The sequence below is a fragment of the Acyrthosiphon pisum genome, chromosome X (assembly GCF_005508785.2).
Source record: "Acyrthosiphon pisum isolate AL4f chromosome X, pea_aphid_22Mar2018_4r6ur, whole genome shotgun sequence".
Lineage (NCBI taxonomy): Eukaryota > Metazoa > Arthropoda > Insecta > Hemiptera > Aphididae > Acyrthosiphon > Acyrthosiphon pisum.
This window is the reverse complement of record NC_042493.1, coordinates 77,144,099-77,165,641: the sequence shown is the minus strand read 5'-3', so window position 1 is coordinate 77,165,641 and position 21,543 is coordinate 77,144,099. Positions and strand designations below refer to the sequence as shown.

Below are 21,543 nucleotides of genomic sequence, written 5' to 3'. Positions count from 1 at the left end.
ATATTCGAATGACATCCCGATATGAGAGAATTAAAATCGTACACATGTGCATTATGTCCGTATAAAAAAATACTGGTTTTATCAATTAGTGGCCTATATAAACTATCAAGTTAAAAATGAAAATACACATAAATAGATTATAAGCAATTTAGGTCATTTTAAGAAAAAGTCTGTCTGAAATGTATGTTCTTCTATAGGCGAGTGGCTTGTAAAAATTATAGTTATCATCAATTATACTATAAGTGTAAGAGTGTAACCATGTGCAAAATTAAGTTATCTCGATAAAAAAAAAAATAATAATTCAGTGAATAATAATTTATTTAATTATTAAATTTCTTAAAATATACTCGATTTTTTTAAGAAGTTATTGGGTAGAATATTTAGATATATACTATCATACGGACAAGCGCAACGTTAAATACTAGGTATACTTAACACTTTTAAGCACTAAATACACCTTAATAGATGTATAATCACGTTAGAGTAACCAGAAATATAGGTAAACTTATCTACTCGCATATACTTATCATACCCGACATTTACTTTTCAAAAATGTGTCCATAACTCATAGCTTATGTTTGTATAATGTATTGATCGTTACAATCAATACTAATTAATAATGTAACTATTTAGTATTTCTCTATCAGTCAATCACGATAGTTATTATTCCATACGTCCTAAGGCGCGTCGCAAGTTTTTGAAAATCGTACCCACACTCAACAAATTTAATCTAAATTTACATAGAAGTATTGAAAGACGCATTATATCTATATACCTATGGCTGTATAATTAACTAACCTTCTATGTCCATGATTATTGATTAATTAACATTAGTTTAGTCTAAGATTTTAGTTTTGGTCATAAATGTCAAATTTTCTCCTGTTTATTACATTATCATTATAATGTATAAACTATATGAATTTGAATATAGTAATAATGATAAGTATAATAGCTATATATCTAAATTGTAAGCTTTAGCAATTTCTGTATAAAAAGTCCTCAATATAATATGCGCAATATTCACAAAAGTCATCACAATCAATGAAACAAAAATACTATTATACGCAAACTAATTAATAACGCAAAATGTATTGTTATTTTGAACGTTTTTGCCCGTTGGTAAACGTACCGAATTTAAAAATATTAAAAGCACTGGTAAGTATTAACATAAACCCCGCCTTATACTAATAAACTACCTCAAAGCTGCTGGCGTCCACCCAATACAACCACATATGAACAGAATATAATGAGCTTCCGCAGACAAATTTTCCTTAAACCTGAAGAAGATATTTTACTCTCAGTCCCTGGATCAATTTTAATTAAGCACGATGAGACACAATTTTGGAATATATTTCATGGACGACAGAATAACATGTACAAATGCAAATGTATATAGGTCACACATTATCATCGTGCAAAAAATGTAGCCCCATAAACCCAAACGCTCCACAAACAACAAATACCCAAAACAAAAATTTAGATATTCTTAAAGAAGATACTATACAAAATATATTGAAAAATACCAGTCAATAGCTTTCATATAAACATTACAAAAGTCGGAGTATGAGTGGACTGGAGCGAAAAAGAAATACCATGGTTAGATTAGGTTGCAAATCTAAAACGTGTGGCGTCACTATTAAAGCCTCAAATCCACCAAGCCATAAAAAAAAGAACTCGAACTTATAATACAAGAACATAACCCACAAATAATATGCTTATAACGATCAATCTTTAAAGAAAACCTTACTGCCTCCTCAACTATTACAAAGGATACAGCAAATACTACCTTGTAACAAATAGAGCTGGCGGAGAATGGAGATACACAAATATTATATATCCCAAGCAAAGTTATAAAGTTATAAATATCCATACTGAACTAGAAGTCTTTTTTGGCCGGAAAGAAAAACTTATAATATGTAATACGTCTCCCAAACAAAAAACTATTTGACACAGGCAACATGGAATTTATCATTCAACAACTATACCCAAACCATTTATTATAGTAGGTGATTTTAACGCACATAGTCCAACATAGGGCTGTGATAAAATAGATCTCAAAGAAAATCAGTCAACAAACTACAGGAAATGGATCATTTTGTGATATACTTATACTTAACGTACATCGGCCGTACGGACAACAAATTATATTATATTGTATTATATACAGTAGTATTGCCACAATATATATCTATCTCAAGTAGGATTAACGGAATTTGTAAATAAAACATAAAACATTTATTAAATTACGTGCATAAATAATATTATTGTTGTGACTTATAAAAAATAATAACATTCTATAAAATTTTTATAAATTATTTTTATCAATAATTTGTTTTAATTGTTTTTACCCGGTATGAATTCCTGTACTTATACCTACCTACGCCTTGTCTTGCAATTTTCCTAAATAAAATATCTTATCGGTTTATCGGGATGGTCAGTCGAATTTAACGATTTTATTAGGTATTTGGTCATTATCATTGAAAATAACAGGGAGCCGGATTATTGGACATGTTGGATTAACACATGGTCGGATTACCGATACTTTGCTGTGTATAATAAATATTGTTATTTTGTATGGATGTTAAAAAAAAAAAAAAACAGTCATTTCAAAACTACATAATATTTTAGACTGGCAATTAAATTGTAAAAGAAAATTTTCCTCGGCTAAATAAATATATTTTTTATCGTTTAATTTTTGTTATAACCGTGACGGGCATAAAAACTGTATCTATATAATATGAATATATAAGTACCCTATCCACTAATTACGCAAGAACCTCTATAACAATACGTAGGTATATTATTATATATGTATCATGTATGCGCCTATGTATAATAATAAGTATATAATAATATGTATAGTGCGTATATGTCTTGTATAATACCTATGTAATATAAGACTACTATTACACACTACAACTGCACCACACACACATGTATACACACACACACTGAGAACTATACTGCAAGTGTATAGTGTTATGTGTTATTATACGGTCATATAGGTTTAAACAGAAGGTTAAGTGTGTGTGTGTGTGTGTGTGTGTATCCAGCCCCCTTAACCATCAATGTTAATTTACAATAATAAAGTACTATACTGCACTACCAGACGACGGCCAGGAGTATATCATAACTAGTTGTGTCATATCGTAAAGAGCGAGCTTACGAGCATCCAAATCCAGTTATTTTTAGTACTGCTCGCCCTCAGTGAAACATTAATAATTCCGTTTGAATATGCGTAAAGTAAAATGTACGTCGCAATTTCGTCCATAATTATCTTGTATGATTAAAAATTGAAAAAGTCGCACTTCATCCTCCATTTTAACAGCGTGCTTAACATTTTATTTTTATTTTTAATAAAATACAAAACAGCGACTGTATTATACCTAATATAATATGTATAGGTAATATGTATAGGCCTATACTTACCTATTTAAAAAAAAAACACAGTAATACATTTACAATATATTTTAACGACGCATATTTGCATACGTCTGTGATTATACGTTTGCAGAGCTCCCTTCTCAATATAATTTTATACCTACTATGGTCTATGATAGACTATGATACATTTTTTATGAAAATTAATTTTCCTATACACTCATACATATTGAGTTTTCCAGTGAATTTCTATGATATTTATTTAACAAACACAAATTGTAGGTATTCTCAAACAAAACTAGGTGTATAATAATATTGCTAATTATGATCAAATGTGTACAATAATATCATCTATGGATACGCGTTATCCTTAGTAATAGTGAAATACTTTAGTTTGCAATAATAAAAGTTTCTATTTTTACTTCCACGCGTTTAAAAAAAAAACAGTACAAGAGTAAGCTCTAATTTATTTTTAATCGTCAATCAAAAACTAACATAAGTACTACGTATAAATAGTGTATACCTATGTATAAATTTAAAAAAATAATAATAATAACAATTTTTATTAGAGAAGGGTTATTTAAATAAAATATACAGTGCAAGTAAATACTTTTTTGTCCAAAACATTAAAAACATTGTGATGAGTCAAAATTAAAAATAATATAATATGCCGTCAAAACAATTTTGATCTTTCTCAGGCTCCTACAACTTCAATATTAATTTTATTAAATCTGAAAAAAATTTAGTATAGGCACACAGTATAAATGACTAAAATTGCATAAAAAAATGAAGTTTAACTATAACTTGGTTGGAAAAAATAAAAAGCGAGTGTTCCAAGTCACATTGATTTTCGAGTTACATGACACAGTAAGATTTTTTTAATGTTTTTGAGCATTTAATTACTATAAGTTTTACTTGGACCACAAATAAGGTTTTTAAAAACATCTTTGTACATATTATAACCTAAAGAAGTCAGTAACCTAAATATTATATAAAAAATGTATTAAACAGTAAACACATTCTCTTTACGGAAACATAATGTTCGTTCCTTTAATCTTTAATCAATATTTGATGAAAAACACATTCACGCATCATGTATGACATAATATTAAAATAATGTATTTAATACAGTACTAAATTTTGTTTCAAACACATATACAAATAAAATAATAGACTATAGGAATGATATTAAATATGTGAGGCTAACATGTCTAATATATCCAATATAAATCTGCGGTTTTATCAATGAGATTATAACTCAGCATAAGCATATTATAATAGCCTTACAATGTCTGTCTCTCTCGCACACATGTTGGCTTCAATGTATTGTACGTAAGACAGCTATCATTATTCCTGGTCTATTATTTTATATGTCTATGTTCAAACATGTACAATTAAATTAAATGAAATACCATAACTCGTGTCTATTCATTGATTATAATATTATTTTATCGCAATAACAATGTTAATTTGAGTATCTAATATATTATGAATTCAATATGATTTTCAGATTCCAGACCCGAGATAATGAGTAATCAAATCGAGCACGTCAAGACCATATTAAATGAGTTAGTCGGCCGCACCAAAGATTTTCAAAACTTAAATGCATTCCGTCTGTTCATATTGCAACACAACACGTACGACGTGGACAAAGCGACCATGTTAATTAAACGAGGTAAGTGGCCGTCCAGTATAAGAGGAAGGGTAAAGGGTAGTATGGGTTCAGCGAGAGGGGCCAAATAGGGCGGCAAAAGTCGTATTATTTTTACTACGTAAAAAAATTTAAAATTAAAAAAAAAACTATAGGTACCTTCTACCGCCGCCGCGGTCGGTCGGTCGGCAGGCCGGCCGTAGATACCCACATCGTGTGCGCACACCCATTTCTTCAGTACACCCGTGGTGGATATATATATATTTATGCGATGGGATAGGCGTGACCTGCAGTGCGCTGTGTGTAGTAATGACACCTGGTGGGGGGGCGAAATCAACTCCGACACATTAATACTCGTAAAATATCCGACCACCATTGTTTCGACGCACCGAACATGCTCAATAACACAACATAATAGAGCATATTATTATAACCATGCATAATGTTGTATACCTACGTACAACAGGTATATTATACATGACGTATACGCACGCGTGTTAGGCGTAGGTATGTATGAAGGCGTAGTATACATAATATGCCTGCTGACCATCTGACTACAAACATATTATAACAAAATAAACACGGTCGTACCTATACATAATATACGCGTGCGCGATAACCACAATGTGCAGATCGCGCATTGTAATAATAATAATTGTATTATTATTATTATTATTATTATTGTCACGTCGCATTATACCGTGTTATCCATGTATACGCGACTATGTGATAATAATATTATTATAATAGTTGGATATTTGTACCTATAATAATTCATGCAGTGAACCTATATAGGCACGTTCAGTATTAGCTGCTTTAATATTATATAGGTAATATAAATATAAATATTATACCATTTTATATATAGGTGCCTACTTACCTATCAACAGGTTTCACGTGTATTTAGCCAAACACCATCAATATATTTCCTTCTTGTAATTTTCAATAAGTCACCACAACACTACTAAAGGTTTATTAGGGCATTAGGCATTATCACTCGTTACAAACATTTTCTACAGAAGAATATCGATGGTTTTTATAACAATATTTTGATTTTGTTTAAACTCGGTTTTCAGCTAAAAAAAAAAATTAATTTTTCCAACAAAACATTTATGTAAGTACCTATGTAATAAGCCAAGTTAGGTTAGAATCAGTTTAGCTATTTTCAAATATTCGGATATGATTAGATTGTGGTGAGACTTAAAATAATTTAATAATGGAAGGCTAGTTACGTGGGTAAGTTAGTAGGTGGGTATAATGTGTTTCTAAAATATCTGTTTATGGTCGGTCACATGTAACAATAGGTATATCTAATATGACATAAATGTGCAATAAATAACATACAATATAAATACCGCATTGCTATATAGTGAATGCAAGCAACGCTAGTGGAATTATTTTCAAAATATATATACAAACCATCGTGCGAGTACGATAATAATTGTGTTGTTATACGTACATTCTCGTGATACAAAATCGTTGTACATTGTGGTTCCGTCAGAATACGTGTCTACGTTTTATGTAAACATTATAAACCGTTTACTGACCACAGGTATTTACTACTAGGATGTTCGGTGTACGTTTGGTAAATAGATTTTATACGCACTCATCTGCATGCAGCATATAATTATAATGTATACAATATACATGTATATATGTTATACATATATATACATACTTATGGGTACCTACCACGCCACGGGTGTACGTAAAAATAGGATAGGTCAGGTTACTGTGCCCCGCACAGACTTGTAATTATAATATAATTAATATTGTTTTAACCTGATGATAATATATTATAATAATATATTGTTTCGCAGTCATCGGTTTTGCCGTTTCAACTGCGTTCTCGCGGCGAAATGCATTTCAAATACCCGTACCTACATATATAATATCATATATTATATAGGTCATAGGTGTCGATTTGTCAATATGTCTGATGCGATCGAACATACCTACTGTTAACGGACTATCGCACGGACTTTTGAAAAAAAAAATTCAAATATATTTATTATTTAGTCGTAAGTCGTAACTGATAAACAATCATTTACTTTAGTTTAACGTATTACATTATTATAATTGTATGCTTCACCTACCGTGGTGAGATATTATACTACGATTTATCGGTAAATTCCTTTTTTAAAACCTTGCACGTAGAGTTGATGCCATCTTGTAGTCATTATTCGATTAACCGATCAAATAATATATGAGATAAAAAAGATCTATGTTTCCGATAGGTACGTCTCTGTTTCTTCTCCGAACACGTAGCAACTGGTTTTACGCAATCTTGAACGAGCGAAAAAAAAACATGATAAAATAAACCAGTTGGCATGACCAAAGCGATTAATCGTTTCATTAATTCAAAGCGTAGTACAGTAATAATTGTATTTGGAGCTGTTCGATTCGTATAAATCGTTGCAGTCAGTCTGTTACAATGTAGGCAACCCATTCTCGTATATAGTCGTGTAGTCGCATTTCATCTTGTTCAATGTAGCATTGAAGCGCACGTGAATAACGTTACAATGTTATTGACTGATTTATTTTTTCTAGGTGTACGTAGTAAACTATTGAATCAAATTAAATTGGTATACAGAACACTCATTTTGAGCGCGACTTGCTCTTTTAAAGATACACTAATTATTCACGATAAATTACTTTAGAGTCGCGCCGATATCAAACATTTATACTATTATTTATTGATTATTACATGATACAACCGACAATTAGCTCATGGAATACACGTTTTTTATTTTATTTAAACAAAACGATCGTGTGTTACGCGACGTTTTAAGAGTAACTTCGATGACGAAAACGGTCCTTTGCAATAGTATCTATTATTTAACGCTTAAATTAAATTCCGGCATCTATACGGCCAAACGTAAATTATACTCTAATAAAATCAACGTGTGTATTAGGTACGATCGAGTCGGCTCGGTGTCGATCGGGCCTCGATTCTCGTACCATACACAGTCTCATCATGTTCATTAATTATTCCTCTAGTACTGTACGACATTGTACAATTGTATTTGTTTTTGGTTTTGATTCAATGGAAGATTATTAGAAAAGGATCGGTGTTTTGTGAAAGGTTTGGGTGTTAATTGCAGAGCTTGACAGTGTGTTTCCTTGGACTCTGCCCGCGGTAAACACACCGGACAATGACGCAAAAGGGATGTTTTTTTTTGTTTAATCATCATCGTTACTATATATGCTACCATTACTATTGTTGTACTACTCGCCTTTTTTTTTTTGTCGTTGTCGTTGACGCATAAAGAGTGTACAACACCGGTCAACCCACCGGATATCCAGCCAGAGGCTGTGCAGAAAGTCCGATTGTCAAATACACGCCCGACACAAATGTGCACGGTGCCGGGGCTGTGCTGCAACAACGCGCACGCCGCGTGTGACCGTATAATCCTGTGTTCGTGTGCGTGGCGCGAGTGTGTGCGTTTTCGTGTTAATAAATATGCGCGTTCCGATTAAGTATGTGCCACTAGCAGCAGCCCATATCAGACTAAAGGCCTTCCCACAAGACATGTATTACTATTGTACCATATAGATGATGATGATATTTAATTTTCTCGGTCCCTGGTACAATAATAATAGTAATATATTAAACAATACTTAATATATTGCAGTGTTCATTCGAGTATTTACAATATTATCAGCATTATTATTATTATTATTTTTTTTTTTTAACTTAAAACTTTTACTAGGGCTTTTTTTAAAATTACACATTACATATCATACACACATACTTATATATTTATTATATATATTATAATAACTTATATGTATTTTTATATAGTTAAATTAATTTTAAAAATATAACACCAACGACATTATAATATAAAACAAACTTCGCTTCTGAGCATCCTTCAATATTACAGATTTTTCAACATATTATATTTTACAAATATATATATGATTCATTCAAGCCATATTTTTTTACTTATTTTAATTTAAAGTATCCATACTTTAATCATTTTTCATCATCCGACATCAACCAGTTCAGACTAAAAGAAAGTGCTCGGAAAAGGTAAGTGTTTGTTTCATATCCATTTTAAATAATATACGTTATGAATGCATTACCTACTATATAAGTATGTTTTGTGACTTGCGAATAATATGAGATTTAATTAAATAATTAAATAATAACTATATAATATTATAATATACATATAGACAAATCCAATAATTTAAAACTGTAGTATACCTATATCGTAGAACAGTTTGATTATTGATACTTTATAATTTATATAGTTAAATGTTTGATAAATATTATATTGTAATATAGTCATTATATAGGTAATGTGTATTTTGTATGACGTATGTACCAATAATATATATATTAGATTATAGATTATAGGCCAATACAAAAACCAAAATAAACAAATTGAAATAAACTATAAACATATTAACTTTGTTATGCGTTTAAAAGTTAAATAAATAAATTATAAAATACTTAAACTTTTGATAAAAAAAATTAGTTTCTATTTTAAATTCAGGGATAGCATTGTTTTTAAATGATCCATACTCGACTTAACATAAAAGTATACACCGCTCGACTACTTATACCACTTGATCAAAATTTTAACTTTATTTTTGTTCTTGGTTTTTATATTAATTGTTCTCACGGACGACACTGGTATTGAAAAAGAGCAGGTTTCTTATAGGCAAACGTATCATTACTTCAAAGTTCAAAGTGTTTAATATCTCAGTCTAAAAATGTTCCTTTGAACGGAATGAACATGAACGTGAACATGAACGGAATTGTTCATGAAGTTTTTAATAGTTTGCGATTCAATTTATTTTAAATTATAAATTTTATACGCACAAATATTCAAAACAGACATTTTAGGATTTCACAATCACAACATTATTATACCTAAACTATTGTACAAAATACTTAAATATTCAACATTTCTCCACTCGCATTCCTTTGAAAAAAATTTTTTATGTGAGGTTTTTCAAGTACGTGAACTGTGCGCAAATGGGTTGTAAAAAAGGTATGAATCTACGATGTTGTACCTAATTAATAATATTTTGTATCTTGAATCACAATTTATTATTTTTAAAACCAATTGAAATTAATTGTCAGTGGCGTTTATACCTATGTATTTTCGTTTAAATATTTAACATAAAAACACAAACATTTAGTTTCATGTTTTTATACACAAATATGAAAAAAATCAAAATAGGTACTCAAAAAATATTCATTTTTAAAAGATTTAACATTTAGCTTATTTTAATCACAATCTTTTAAATCGTTTTTAACACTTGTCAAAATTGGTAAATTGTATTCGATTAAATAATATGTATTTAGAAAGATATATTATATTTCAAAGTTTTAATTATTATTGGTATTGCATTACCAATAAAGGACACAACATAACGTACGCGTAAAACTATTTTTAAAAAAGTAAATTAAAAAACAATGTTTTTCTAAATTGACAGATTTTAACCGCATTCAAAACCAAAGAGTTGAAAATCATAGTAGTTTATGGCAACTATATTTTTCCCTTATCCTGATACACAAAATAAATATAAAAACAATGTTTATTTAAAAAATTGATGTATTTATCTCCAATGAGCGACTTTGTGAGTGAGAGCACGTTTGAACATTGTTGACACTTAGCCACTGCTTCTAACACGCAGACGAAAATCACGTAATGTTATATTCTAATATAGAGACCACTAGTATAGTTTCACAAATAATATAAAAGTATGGACGTCAGAACACCGCGGGTTAAGGCCATTATTATTTATTAACATTTTCGTTCCTCAAGTGATGTCGCGTCATTATATTATATTATACTGTTGTCGTATATTATTGTGTAGCTCTTTCCACTCTGAAGTATTAATAGTGTTCTATTGTCACATTTTGATATCGGCTAAAGCATCCATAAAAACGACTCGTAGATAATTTGAGATTTCTTTTTAACGTCTTTGATATGCACACTGTATATATAGTATATACTATTTCGGGATGAAATGTAACTGGGAGGCAATTTATTGCTGTTGTTAATATACGTATTCGTTGTTTCATTTTAACGCACAATTATATTAGCGTTCAGTTTTAAGTGCCTCAAAACACTTTTTTGTTTTTCCAATTACTAACAATATATCAATGAAATGTTTTTGAAACATACTTTTTGAGTTTAAATTATAAGCATTAATGTTTAAAAATTATTAGATGTGATCATACCTAGCTATCTATATATGACAATATACGTAGGTACATTATAAAGATACCTTAAAATTGTTTTAAAAAATTGTTTAGCCATTAATGAAGCGTTCGTTTACACATAGTATAGATAGTATCTACACAAATTTAATTTCACGTAAAAAATAATTGTGATTTTTCCTAATATTATTGTATTTTCTTGCAAATTGTAAAATTTGAAATTTTAATACAAGTAGGTGAGTAAAACCGTGTACAAAATATATCAAACATCTTACGATTATTAATTTTCATAATGATAATATGAACATTTAAGGCTCTGTCAAACAGTACGCGTTATAACGCGCGTTAAAGCGGTAATGGCTCGTAGGTGTGGTGCTTTCACGCGCGTGAACAATACCGCGTTGTAAGAAATTACAAAATCACGCAACGTGAAAATAACACTTTCTGTTTGACAGAGCCTTTGAAATTTAGTGGGGACGGAAATTATCAATATTTTTAGAGATTTACTTTTAATAACCACCCGACATATTTATGATAAGCTAATGATGCATATACCTACCTACCTACCCACCTACCCACCTACCCATACACAAATTTTTATATCGTTTTAAGTTAGCGTACTAAGACGTAACGTTGTTTTAGTACAAGGCTACTCATTTCGTACCTATTTTATTATACGATATTTAATAAAATATGTTGAGCATCATCTTCACTCATAAATTATTTTTACGAGCACTTAAAAACTTGAAAAACGTCCCATGAACACAATAGTGAACCGAACACCGCTCATAATCATTTCGCAATGTGAAATTATATATAGGTACCTATGCTATGCAATATAATAATAATAACAACAACTACAACAAAAACATGCACGGTCGCGACGACTTGTGCCACGGTGAACGAATCCAGACGATACAATAATAATATTAGGTATATATGCCTGTTACGTGGCTTGTTTCTTTTTATTGACACAACATGAACATCTGTACCAATACTATGACGGGTACACACGAGTTGCATGATCGCGCACAAAAAAAATTATGGAAAAAAGTTCATTTCTAAATATACATAATATATTTCAGAAACGGTCTGAATTTACAGGAATTTTGTTCAGATAAAATAAATTTAGTGATTCTAAGGGACTTGCGCTTGATATAAACAGCCTCGTAGGAGAAATGTCACAATGGTGGCACGGATAGATATATTATATATAATATACACATTACTCATTAGGTATAGGCATAGGCGCAAATTGGGTGGGGGGCTTGGGGTTGCTTAGCCCCCCCCCCAAACTTAGCCATAGCCCCCCCCAAAAAACCTAGGACATACAATTTTAATATGCTATATTGCAATAGTCTGCTTGCCTTTAATATATTCAGCCCCCTCAAGCCAAAAGTTGAAATTGCGCCTATGGGTATAGGTTGTATACAATACAACGACAATAATATTACTATTCGAGTCTTATGTAAAGATGGCTAAGATGCATTTCTCCGAATTTTAAGAATTGTATGATGTTTGTCTATATTACGATTTTATATTATGTGTCGATGCCTAGACGCTTACTGATTTTCATTTAATTTGGATTAAGGTTATTAATTGGTACAATTATTGGTGTATGTGCGCTCTGTGCCTCGTTGACTTTATCCTCGTATTTATACATCATCAATAGCAATCGATATTATAGGTCTACACCTCTACCCGCTTACTTTGTCTAAACTTTAAAGCTGACACAACTACCTTGATGCTTATAATAGAAATACGTTATTTGATTGTTGAATTTTAAAATATGTATATTAGAAATCGATTTTTAGAGTTTAAAAATAAATAAATAATTTTTATTTTCATTGTTTTTATTTCAAGTAAATCAAAAAACTTCTATGAATAATAGCAGTTGTTTTTAAACACAGTAAAAATATTTATTTACTAATTGGAACGAACACGATGAGACATGGTATACATGAATGATATATTATTATGAATTAACGTGCACAATTTTCGGACTAAACGTATTCTTTACTAACTCTATTGTGTACGTAAATACATTTATTTTAAACATGTTTCATAGGGTGGGACAGTTTTTTTCTAAAAATGAGTTACCGTTTTCTTTAATTACACATTTTCCTTAAAAAAGGCACTTTTCATTTTTAACCACACATATTTTTAAACTAGAAAATCTTTTTCCTCACAAATATTAAAATCATACCTAGGTATATTAATTGTTTAAATATTAAAACTATTTATTTTATTTGTACTATGTTTGAAATTAAGACACAGATTATTTGATTTGTATTCTATATAGTATAGGTATATAAGTATAATATATAAAACTTTTAATATTCATAAAATATAGCTAATTATAAGTTAATGATAATTTTTAAATTACATTTTCATTTTAAGTTACTATAGTTCTAAATTATTATTACAATTAATATTTTACTATGTTTTATATCAATGGTTTTAATTTATTTCATATAATATTTTGATATTATTTATCAAATAAATGTATATTTATATTTATACACAGATAAATATTATAGTTACAACAATATCTTTAACCATACAATTATAATCTAAACATCATAGTACACCCAATATTCTAACAACTATCATACATTTGTGCCGCACTGCTGCAGTTTTGAGTACTAGCGAATTGTTCTCAGTGCAAAATATATAATAATATTATGTACTTACCTATTTAAAGACTTCCGTTATCCTCGTCACGTTTGTGCGGATGTGATGGACTTTTATTACCCAACGTCACGACTACCTACATAACATTATTTTAATATGAACACGCGTGTTAGATAGCCGCATAAAATGCGATATTATTGATAAGGGGCTGGCCGAAAAAATACAGGGTCTTTCTGAGAAACGGGAAAATTGTCACAGAAGTATTAAAAAAAAAAAAGTATTTCCAAGTTTAAAAAGTATGTATAGTATGCCATTAAGTCATAAATTTCGTGTTTTTAAATCAATATATTCTTAGGTTGGTGTCCGTTCATACGTAGGTACCTGGGTACTTACCATATTCCTAGAAACGAACGCCGACATGCCATGTCGACATAACCATTGGTATTCTATGTACAATCTTTCGGGGAATCGCTTGAAAAAGCACCTTCACGGGGAATTCACACGGCGTGGACCAATCACAGTTGTCCATATGATTATTAAACGGCAGTCGGTAATTATTGGGCAGAAATTAATAATATTATAATCGACACTACTGCCGTGCTGCCAACACTAGGGTTTCAAATTTCCCCGTTTCCCCGATTGACCCTGTACATACAGTGTGTAGTTACGTGTGTAATATTATAATGACCATATATTGTGGAAAACGTACGTCTTGCCCGGCGAAAGCTGCCGCCTCCTTTTTACCGGCCGACGTGAGTTGCGCATTATATATTTTCACATACCCGTTCGTTGTCGTTATATATTATGTGCATCGTAAAATGAGTAGGTACCTACATTTTTTAACGATAGGTTCTGCAGACGGGCGATATTTAAACTCACTGTTGTGGTAAGAGGGGGGTACGGGGAGGCTCTACACACTCGTAAACGCATCTATATAATATATATATATATATATAATATTATAAACGTATGTGTGTGTGTATAAGCGCTTCTATCTCTTTTATCGTAGCATCTTAATGTACTTTTCTTTTATGTGAGTGTGTGTGTAAGTCGGCTCGTAAAGAAAACGTAATTACGCACTGTTTAGCCGACGCCGAAACGAGTAGCTGCGGTGCGTGTGCGTTGCTGCCGAATATTTTTTAGTTCAAAACGATATGTTATAAACTTATAAATCAATTATTGTGCTGAAAAACAAACTTTAATAATAAAACATATGTTTTGTATACATACTTTAACGGCGTTGAACAACAATAAAATTGTGACGAACAGCTACAGACTATTACTGCAGTTGGTATAAATATCATCATTACATAATATCACATATTTTTTAGGTGTTTTGTGTGAAGTAGGTAGGTAAATGCAGAATTAACCTAGGCATAAATCTAGTTTAGCGCCCACGCGAATTTTTCGATTTTTTTTCGGAAACCTATGTTTTTCGACGAGTTTAAAACGATGGTGCAAAAATTAATTTAGGGAAATTATTATTTTGGAAGTTACAGCCTTCCAAAATTTGTGATTTTACGTTTATACGCATGCGCGCAACACTACTGTAAAGCGCAGCGACGAGTGCCGAAAAACGTGTTATCACTGCACATACTATACAACATTTTTTAACCCTGTGACCCACTTGGGGAGGTGTTGCATAACAAATCGGGGGATATTTTCGTTTTTAATTGTCCAAGCGAGCGTAGCGAGCAAGTGACCCCCGCTCGATGACTCGGTGCAACAAAAATGCAATTTTCTTAACCCTGTGACCCACTTGGGGAGGTGTTGCATAGCAAATCGGGGGATATTTTTCGTTTTTAATTGTCCGAGCGAGCGCAGCGAGCGAGTGACTCCGCTCTGTGACTTGGTGCAACAAAAATACAATTTCTTAACCCTGTGACCCACTTGGGGAGGTGTTGCATAGAAAACCGAGGGATAAATTATTATTGCACCATCGTTTTAAACAGGTTAGAATACGTAAGTACAAAAAAATAACAAAAATGGCCCTCCGTGCGGCATTATAGTAGTGCTGCGTGCATGCGTATAAACGTGAAATCGTATAAACTTTGGAAGGCTGTAACTTCCAAAATAATCATTTCCGCAAATTAATTTTTACGCCATCGTTTTAAACTCGTCGAAATACATAGGTTTCCGAAAAAAAAAATCGAAAAATTCGAGTGGGCGCTAAACTAGACTTAACCTATTTAAATCGTATAGTGGTTATATACTATACTAATATTTTCCACATAGTTTTTATGCAGGACGTTTTAAAAGTTATAGGTAAAAAATTATAGGTACTATAGTGGACATAGGTATTGATTATTGCATATAATAATAGGGAATATGATGAGTAACTAATTGAATAGTAGATCAATTTTAATGAATTAAATAATCGTTATAGTTTATTGAAATAATCAATTTTGTACCATTATGTAAATTGTAAACGCCTTGACGAAAATACCCATTGAATAAACTCTAAAGTAACTCTAAGCCGGTTTCCTGTTTTTTTTCTCCAGTAATTGCTACTTTTAAGGAAATTACTCAATTAGTTATGTATAATCATAATATTTAAAAAAATGAATATTTTCATTAATTTAAAAATATTATTATCACAGTATATAAATTTAATTAAAGTTGAATCAAAAAACGAAACGCATAACAATTAGCCATAGCAAAATAATATTTAATTGTATTGTTTGTTTGTTAAATATAATCCCAAAATAAAAAACAATAATAGAAAACTATAAAACATCGCAGCACCCACAACGTTATATTCGAATTAGATATCACATCGACTTTCCAATTTTGAAATATGCCCATAATAAAATTGCCATGTGGTAAAACATAAATAAAAAATATTTATAAAGTAATAAAAAAAAAAGACATATAATAAAACTATAAGTTTGTTAGGTCTTTTGTACGTGATATAAAGTACGATTGTGAAATAATGTCAAGCATAAAGTTATTGAATAAAAAAAATTGAAATGCCTAAAATAACCACATAAGAAATAATAATAATATGTAATAAGATTTAGAAATGTTCAATAAATTAAGGTAGTTGTTTAATCTAGGCATTATATGATTCTTCTTCAAAATGGATTATTGATAATTTTGCTTGCCTAATACGAGTATATGCACCCACCTATATTAAATATAAATAAAATATACAATGCATAAAAATTAAAAACGCATATGCCAAAATCAGATTTACGTATTGGTACTATTATATAGCATACTAAATGCATACCAATATTCCTAAATAGTAAATACTATAATATAAAAATAGTTCAAAATAGTATAATAGTTGTTAATATTCAATAATTCTATTAATTATTATATTTTATGAAATAGATAGTCTAAAATATGATTAGCTTTATAATATATAGCTTATAGGCTATAGCTACTTAAAATAGGTATATGTTAATACCTATAGTTCGTATATTTGAATAATATAATTCGGATGCCTTTGAAATCAGTAACTTAATATTATTTAGCACTGATTTCAAACTAATACATTTAATATCAACAATAATATATCATTAGAATGTAAAAAATTTACAAATAAAATAAATATATTTTATCATGTTTCTATTAGAGCAATGTAAGTATACTATTATAAACTAATAATAATAAATAATCTAGTAAACTATATATAAATTATAAACGCTCATTACTCATTTGCATATTATTTTGAAAATTTGAAGATTTTGAGTTATTGTAATCTAAAACAATATTATGTTCAAAACATTTAATTTCAATATTAACAATAATATTCGCAATCATTTGAATCATACAACCCAAATTTAATTCGTATCGAGAAATAATTAATCTTTGATGAGCTTTAGTTGTAGACAATTTTTTAATTAAGTACTATAATATAGTTATTTAGTCAATACAGATTAACACAATAATGTTATGGACAATGTAATAATTATTTATAGATCAGTAATGAATGTTCACCTAAATCAAAATACATGGGACCAAGATGAAGCGGCCTCATCTATCACTGCCTACTAGTTTCAAGTACTATCAAATACGTAAGTAGTGTTTTGAATTATTGAACAAATAATAAAATAATAAATTATCTTATCTTTACTTTGCATAACATAATATGCTGCAAAGTAGAAAATATTATAATTTCTTGTATGATATTAATCGTAATAGGCACACTATCAGCCATCAGGTAAGGTTGCACCTACCTATGTGTATCTAACTTACCAAACCTAATTGTATTCAATGCACAGATATTATTAAAATGGACTAATTTTGCATTTTTACTAGTGTCTTTTACTATAAGTTGATAATTTTAGTTTTTATTTCTTTCGATGTCAACATAATATTTACTTTTAATATCATATTTTAAAGTAGAATATTAATTTCATAATGCATTTTATGTATATTGGTATATATATTTAAGTGTCAAATTTTGAATCAATATACAATTTTGTATTATAAATAAATTTTATAATATGTAATTTATAATTTTAATACCTACCTAGGTAGTTAAATATATTTAAAAACAGAGTTTTGAGTTAAATACACATTATTGTTAAATCATTTTCTAGCTCTGTTTAAAATTGACAATATAGCGGTATATATAGGTACCGAGGAACCTATATATAACCTTCTTTGGTAGGTAATCAATAAAATAATTTATTTGTATTGAAGTAGTTTTTTGTTAATTACGATAGAATTAATTTATAACGAATAAATTAATATTTAACATAATTTTGTCGATTATTGTTTAAAATCATCGACAGAACGAATTGCTAATGAACATCATCATATGAAAATAGTTTTAAAAATACATGTTTTACTTTTTTGCTCGTGTAGGTACACCTACATTAATAACTTCATCAAATGTATGGAAATAATATTGTACAGCTAAAATCATATGTGACGTGTTTGTAAATTATAATTATTCATGTAACTATATATTTTATTTATTTATTTATTAGTAAATCAATGGATTTGAGTGGTCTTTTATGGATCAATCGCTCTTTGAAATAATGTATAGGCGATATGGTGTGAGCAAGCCAATAGTTCATAATTATCTGATATAATTAGGTTATATTAATAGTAAAAATATTCAAGGCATCAAAACAACAAAATTAAATCTACGCAAATAATGTCTAAAAATCTATAATACAATTTCTTTTATGATTGGGTGTATTTTTTGAAGGCTGATACAAATAGGATAAAGTACAATATTATATCTAATATTGTCAATATTTTCACCTCACCAAAAACTTTATCTTTAGTCCACATACTTATGTCTTATTTTGTTTTTCCAATGCAGAGCAAATCCCTTCACTTAAGTTTAAATAATTTATTCCTACATGATTTCTGAAGTTTAGGTTTTGCGTGGTGAGGTTGCCAAGAACACCTGACACGTTGAAAAATGCAAGCAAAGGCCCCACCGTAATGTCGTTAATTATGTATTTAACTTTAGAGCTGAAATTCAGTTTTTGCCATTTGTCGTGCTCCACGTCCATTTCTTCCACCATGTTGGTATCGTCATTTGTAGATTTTTTGAAAACTATATTATTGTTTTTTTTTTTTTTTAAATTTAGCTCATTACGAAACGAACATTATTTAATACCTATAAAAGTATAAAACAAAATCCATCATTGTATTATACAAAATATTTTATATCATTATAATACAACAAAATTATCTTAAAAAATAATGTTTGGTTTTTGGTTTTTGTAAATTTAACACCATCCATTACAGTAACCCACTTGTAACATACTGTCCAGAGCGACAACCATTCACTCGTTTTTTTTTTAAAAAAGATAATTTTGTTGTATGATAATAATATAAAATATTTTGTATAATAGATACTATGATGAATTTTATTTTATACATTTGCAGGTATTAAATAATGTTCGTTTCGTAATGAGCTAGATTAAAAAAAAAAAAAAAACCAATAATATAGTTTTCAAAAAAACCTAACCAACATGCAGGAAGAAGTGGACGTAGAGTACGACAAATAAGTAACAACATTACGGTAGAGACTTTTCTTGCATTTTTCTATCGTGTCAGGTGTTCTCGGCAACTTCATCACGCAAAATCTAAACTTACAGAAATTATGTAGGGTTAACTTAAACATGAGTGAAGGGATTTTCTCTTCGTTGGAAAAACGAAATAAGACCAATTACATTCTTGACCAGAAGGCAAAAGTTCAAGAGCTGGTCACTTACATGATAATGTGGCAGTCGGTTTTATATAACATCATACCGCATTTATTCGTGATTTTCATTGGATCCTGGAGGGATAGGACATACATAATTTAAAATCGATACATTCATCGCTCGGCTCAGAATCTAAAAGTTATAAACTTCGAAAGTGGAGTTTTGAGGGTTTAACACCTCCACAAAATGTTTGAATAAAATATTTTTATCTTATATATTATAACTTTTCGTCTGTAATTTATATCAGTTATAGTTTATGAAATATCCCCGAAAGTATTTTCATTGTACGTGCGACGTACCTGACTTAAATACATTATAGTGTTATAATATTTTATTTCGGGGGACGAGGTGGCCGAGCGTCCTAACGCGCCGGCTGCGGCGCTGCCACCCGTGGTTTCGATTCTCGGCCACCGGGCGGCATTTTTCTCCAGGCAAGTCATGGTGTCCGGAGAACAAGTGCCGCCATCCCCCCACTCCGGGGCATGGCAGAAACCTACGGGTGCCCCCATTCGAAATTCTGCCAAAATACACCCACGTGTAACACCCCTACCGTTCTAAACCTACAGTACCTCCCCTCTCCCAATGGCCTTAGTTGCCGCGGGATAAAAAAAAAAAAAAAAAAAAAAAAAAATAATAATAGATTCATAATATCACAAAAATATATAAAAGTACATTTTATAATTGTTGGATTTAATATACTTACAAAAATGTAAAAACTGCTGATATAGTTAATCCTCTGCCGAGGAGGAAGTAAGCTCCTGGGAAAGTTTTCATTGTTGCTTTATAAAACGCACTGTACATCGGAACATATGTCATTGGAACAAAAGCTTCAAAAAATCCTATTACAGCACTTACTTGACCTAAACAATGAAATTATTATCAAAACTAGGTTAATAATATATTGCACTCGTTTCAACAGTTTAAAAATTACCAAGTTCGTATATAGTGACAAGTTTAGTGATCTAGAGTCTAGATTCTAGACATCTCGTTGAAATGGAACCAGCGCCATTAATAATTTCCACAACTGGGCCATATTTATGATGCCCACCACTGTAGTTATAAATAGCCCTACCCCTGAAATTGTAATGGATTTCCACCTATGGTGCTAATGATTTAAAATAATGATACAAAATTACTAAGTAATTATATATTGGAAATTCTGGTGTAAAAAATCGTATATTATCTGTGATAATTTGTTGATTAATTATCGATTGTTTTAATTATGAATTAACATGATTCTTGTTTATTAGTTGTTAGTGTAATCAGTAAACAAGTAATAACTTATTTTATTAATTTTTTAATGCATTTTATTGGTCCAGTTGCCTATTCGGCAATAGAAATATATTTGGAATGGGTTATGGGAACCGCGAGTCTTGTGGTGATCTCACATTATAATATAGACGGGCCACGCACGGTCAATATCTATAGATACTATATCGCTTTAATTCTATCTTACGTATAGATATAATAATATGTCTTATGTCTATTAATAATATTATGCTCCTATTGTGTAT

General features: G+C 30.0%; 1 protein-coding gene and 1 long non-coding RNA gene across 2 annotated transcripts in view; both read left to right on the top strand.

The window, feature by feature from the left end:
- The window catches only part of LOC100571454 (doublesex- and mab-3-related transcription factor A2), a 185,073-nt gene that overhangs the window by 117,363 nt on the left and 46,167 nt on the right, over nucleotides 1-21,543 (top strand). Inside the window, exon 2 of the mRNA XM_029489554.1 lies at nucleotides 4,892-5,056. Coding sequence (XP_029345414.1) covers nucleotides 4,892-5,056 — 165 coding nt within the window. The remainder of the gene's footprint in view (nucleotides 1-4,891; nucleotides 5,057-21,543) is intronic.
- Nucleotides 8,822-21,543, top strand: part of LOC115034075 — a 32,769-nt gene continuing 20,047 nt past the window's right edge. The window contains exons 1-2 of the long non-coding RNA XR_003839461.1: nucleotides 8,822-9,068; nucleotides 17,777-17,872. This is a non-coding gene — a long non-coding RNA (uncharacterized LOC115034075). The remainder of the gene's footprint in view (nucleotides 9,069-17,776; nucleotides 17,873-21,543) is intronic.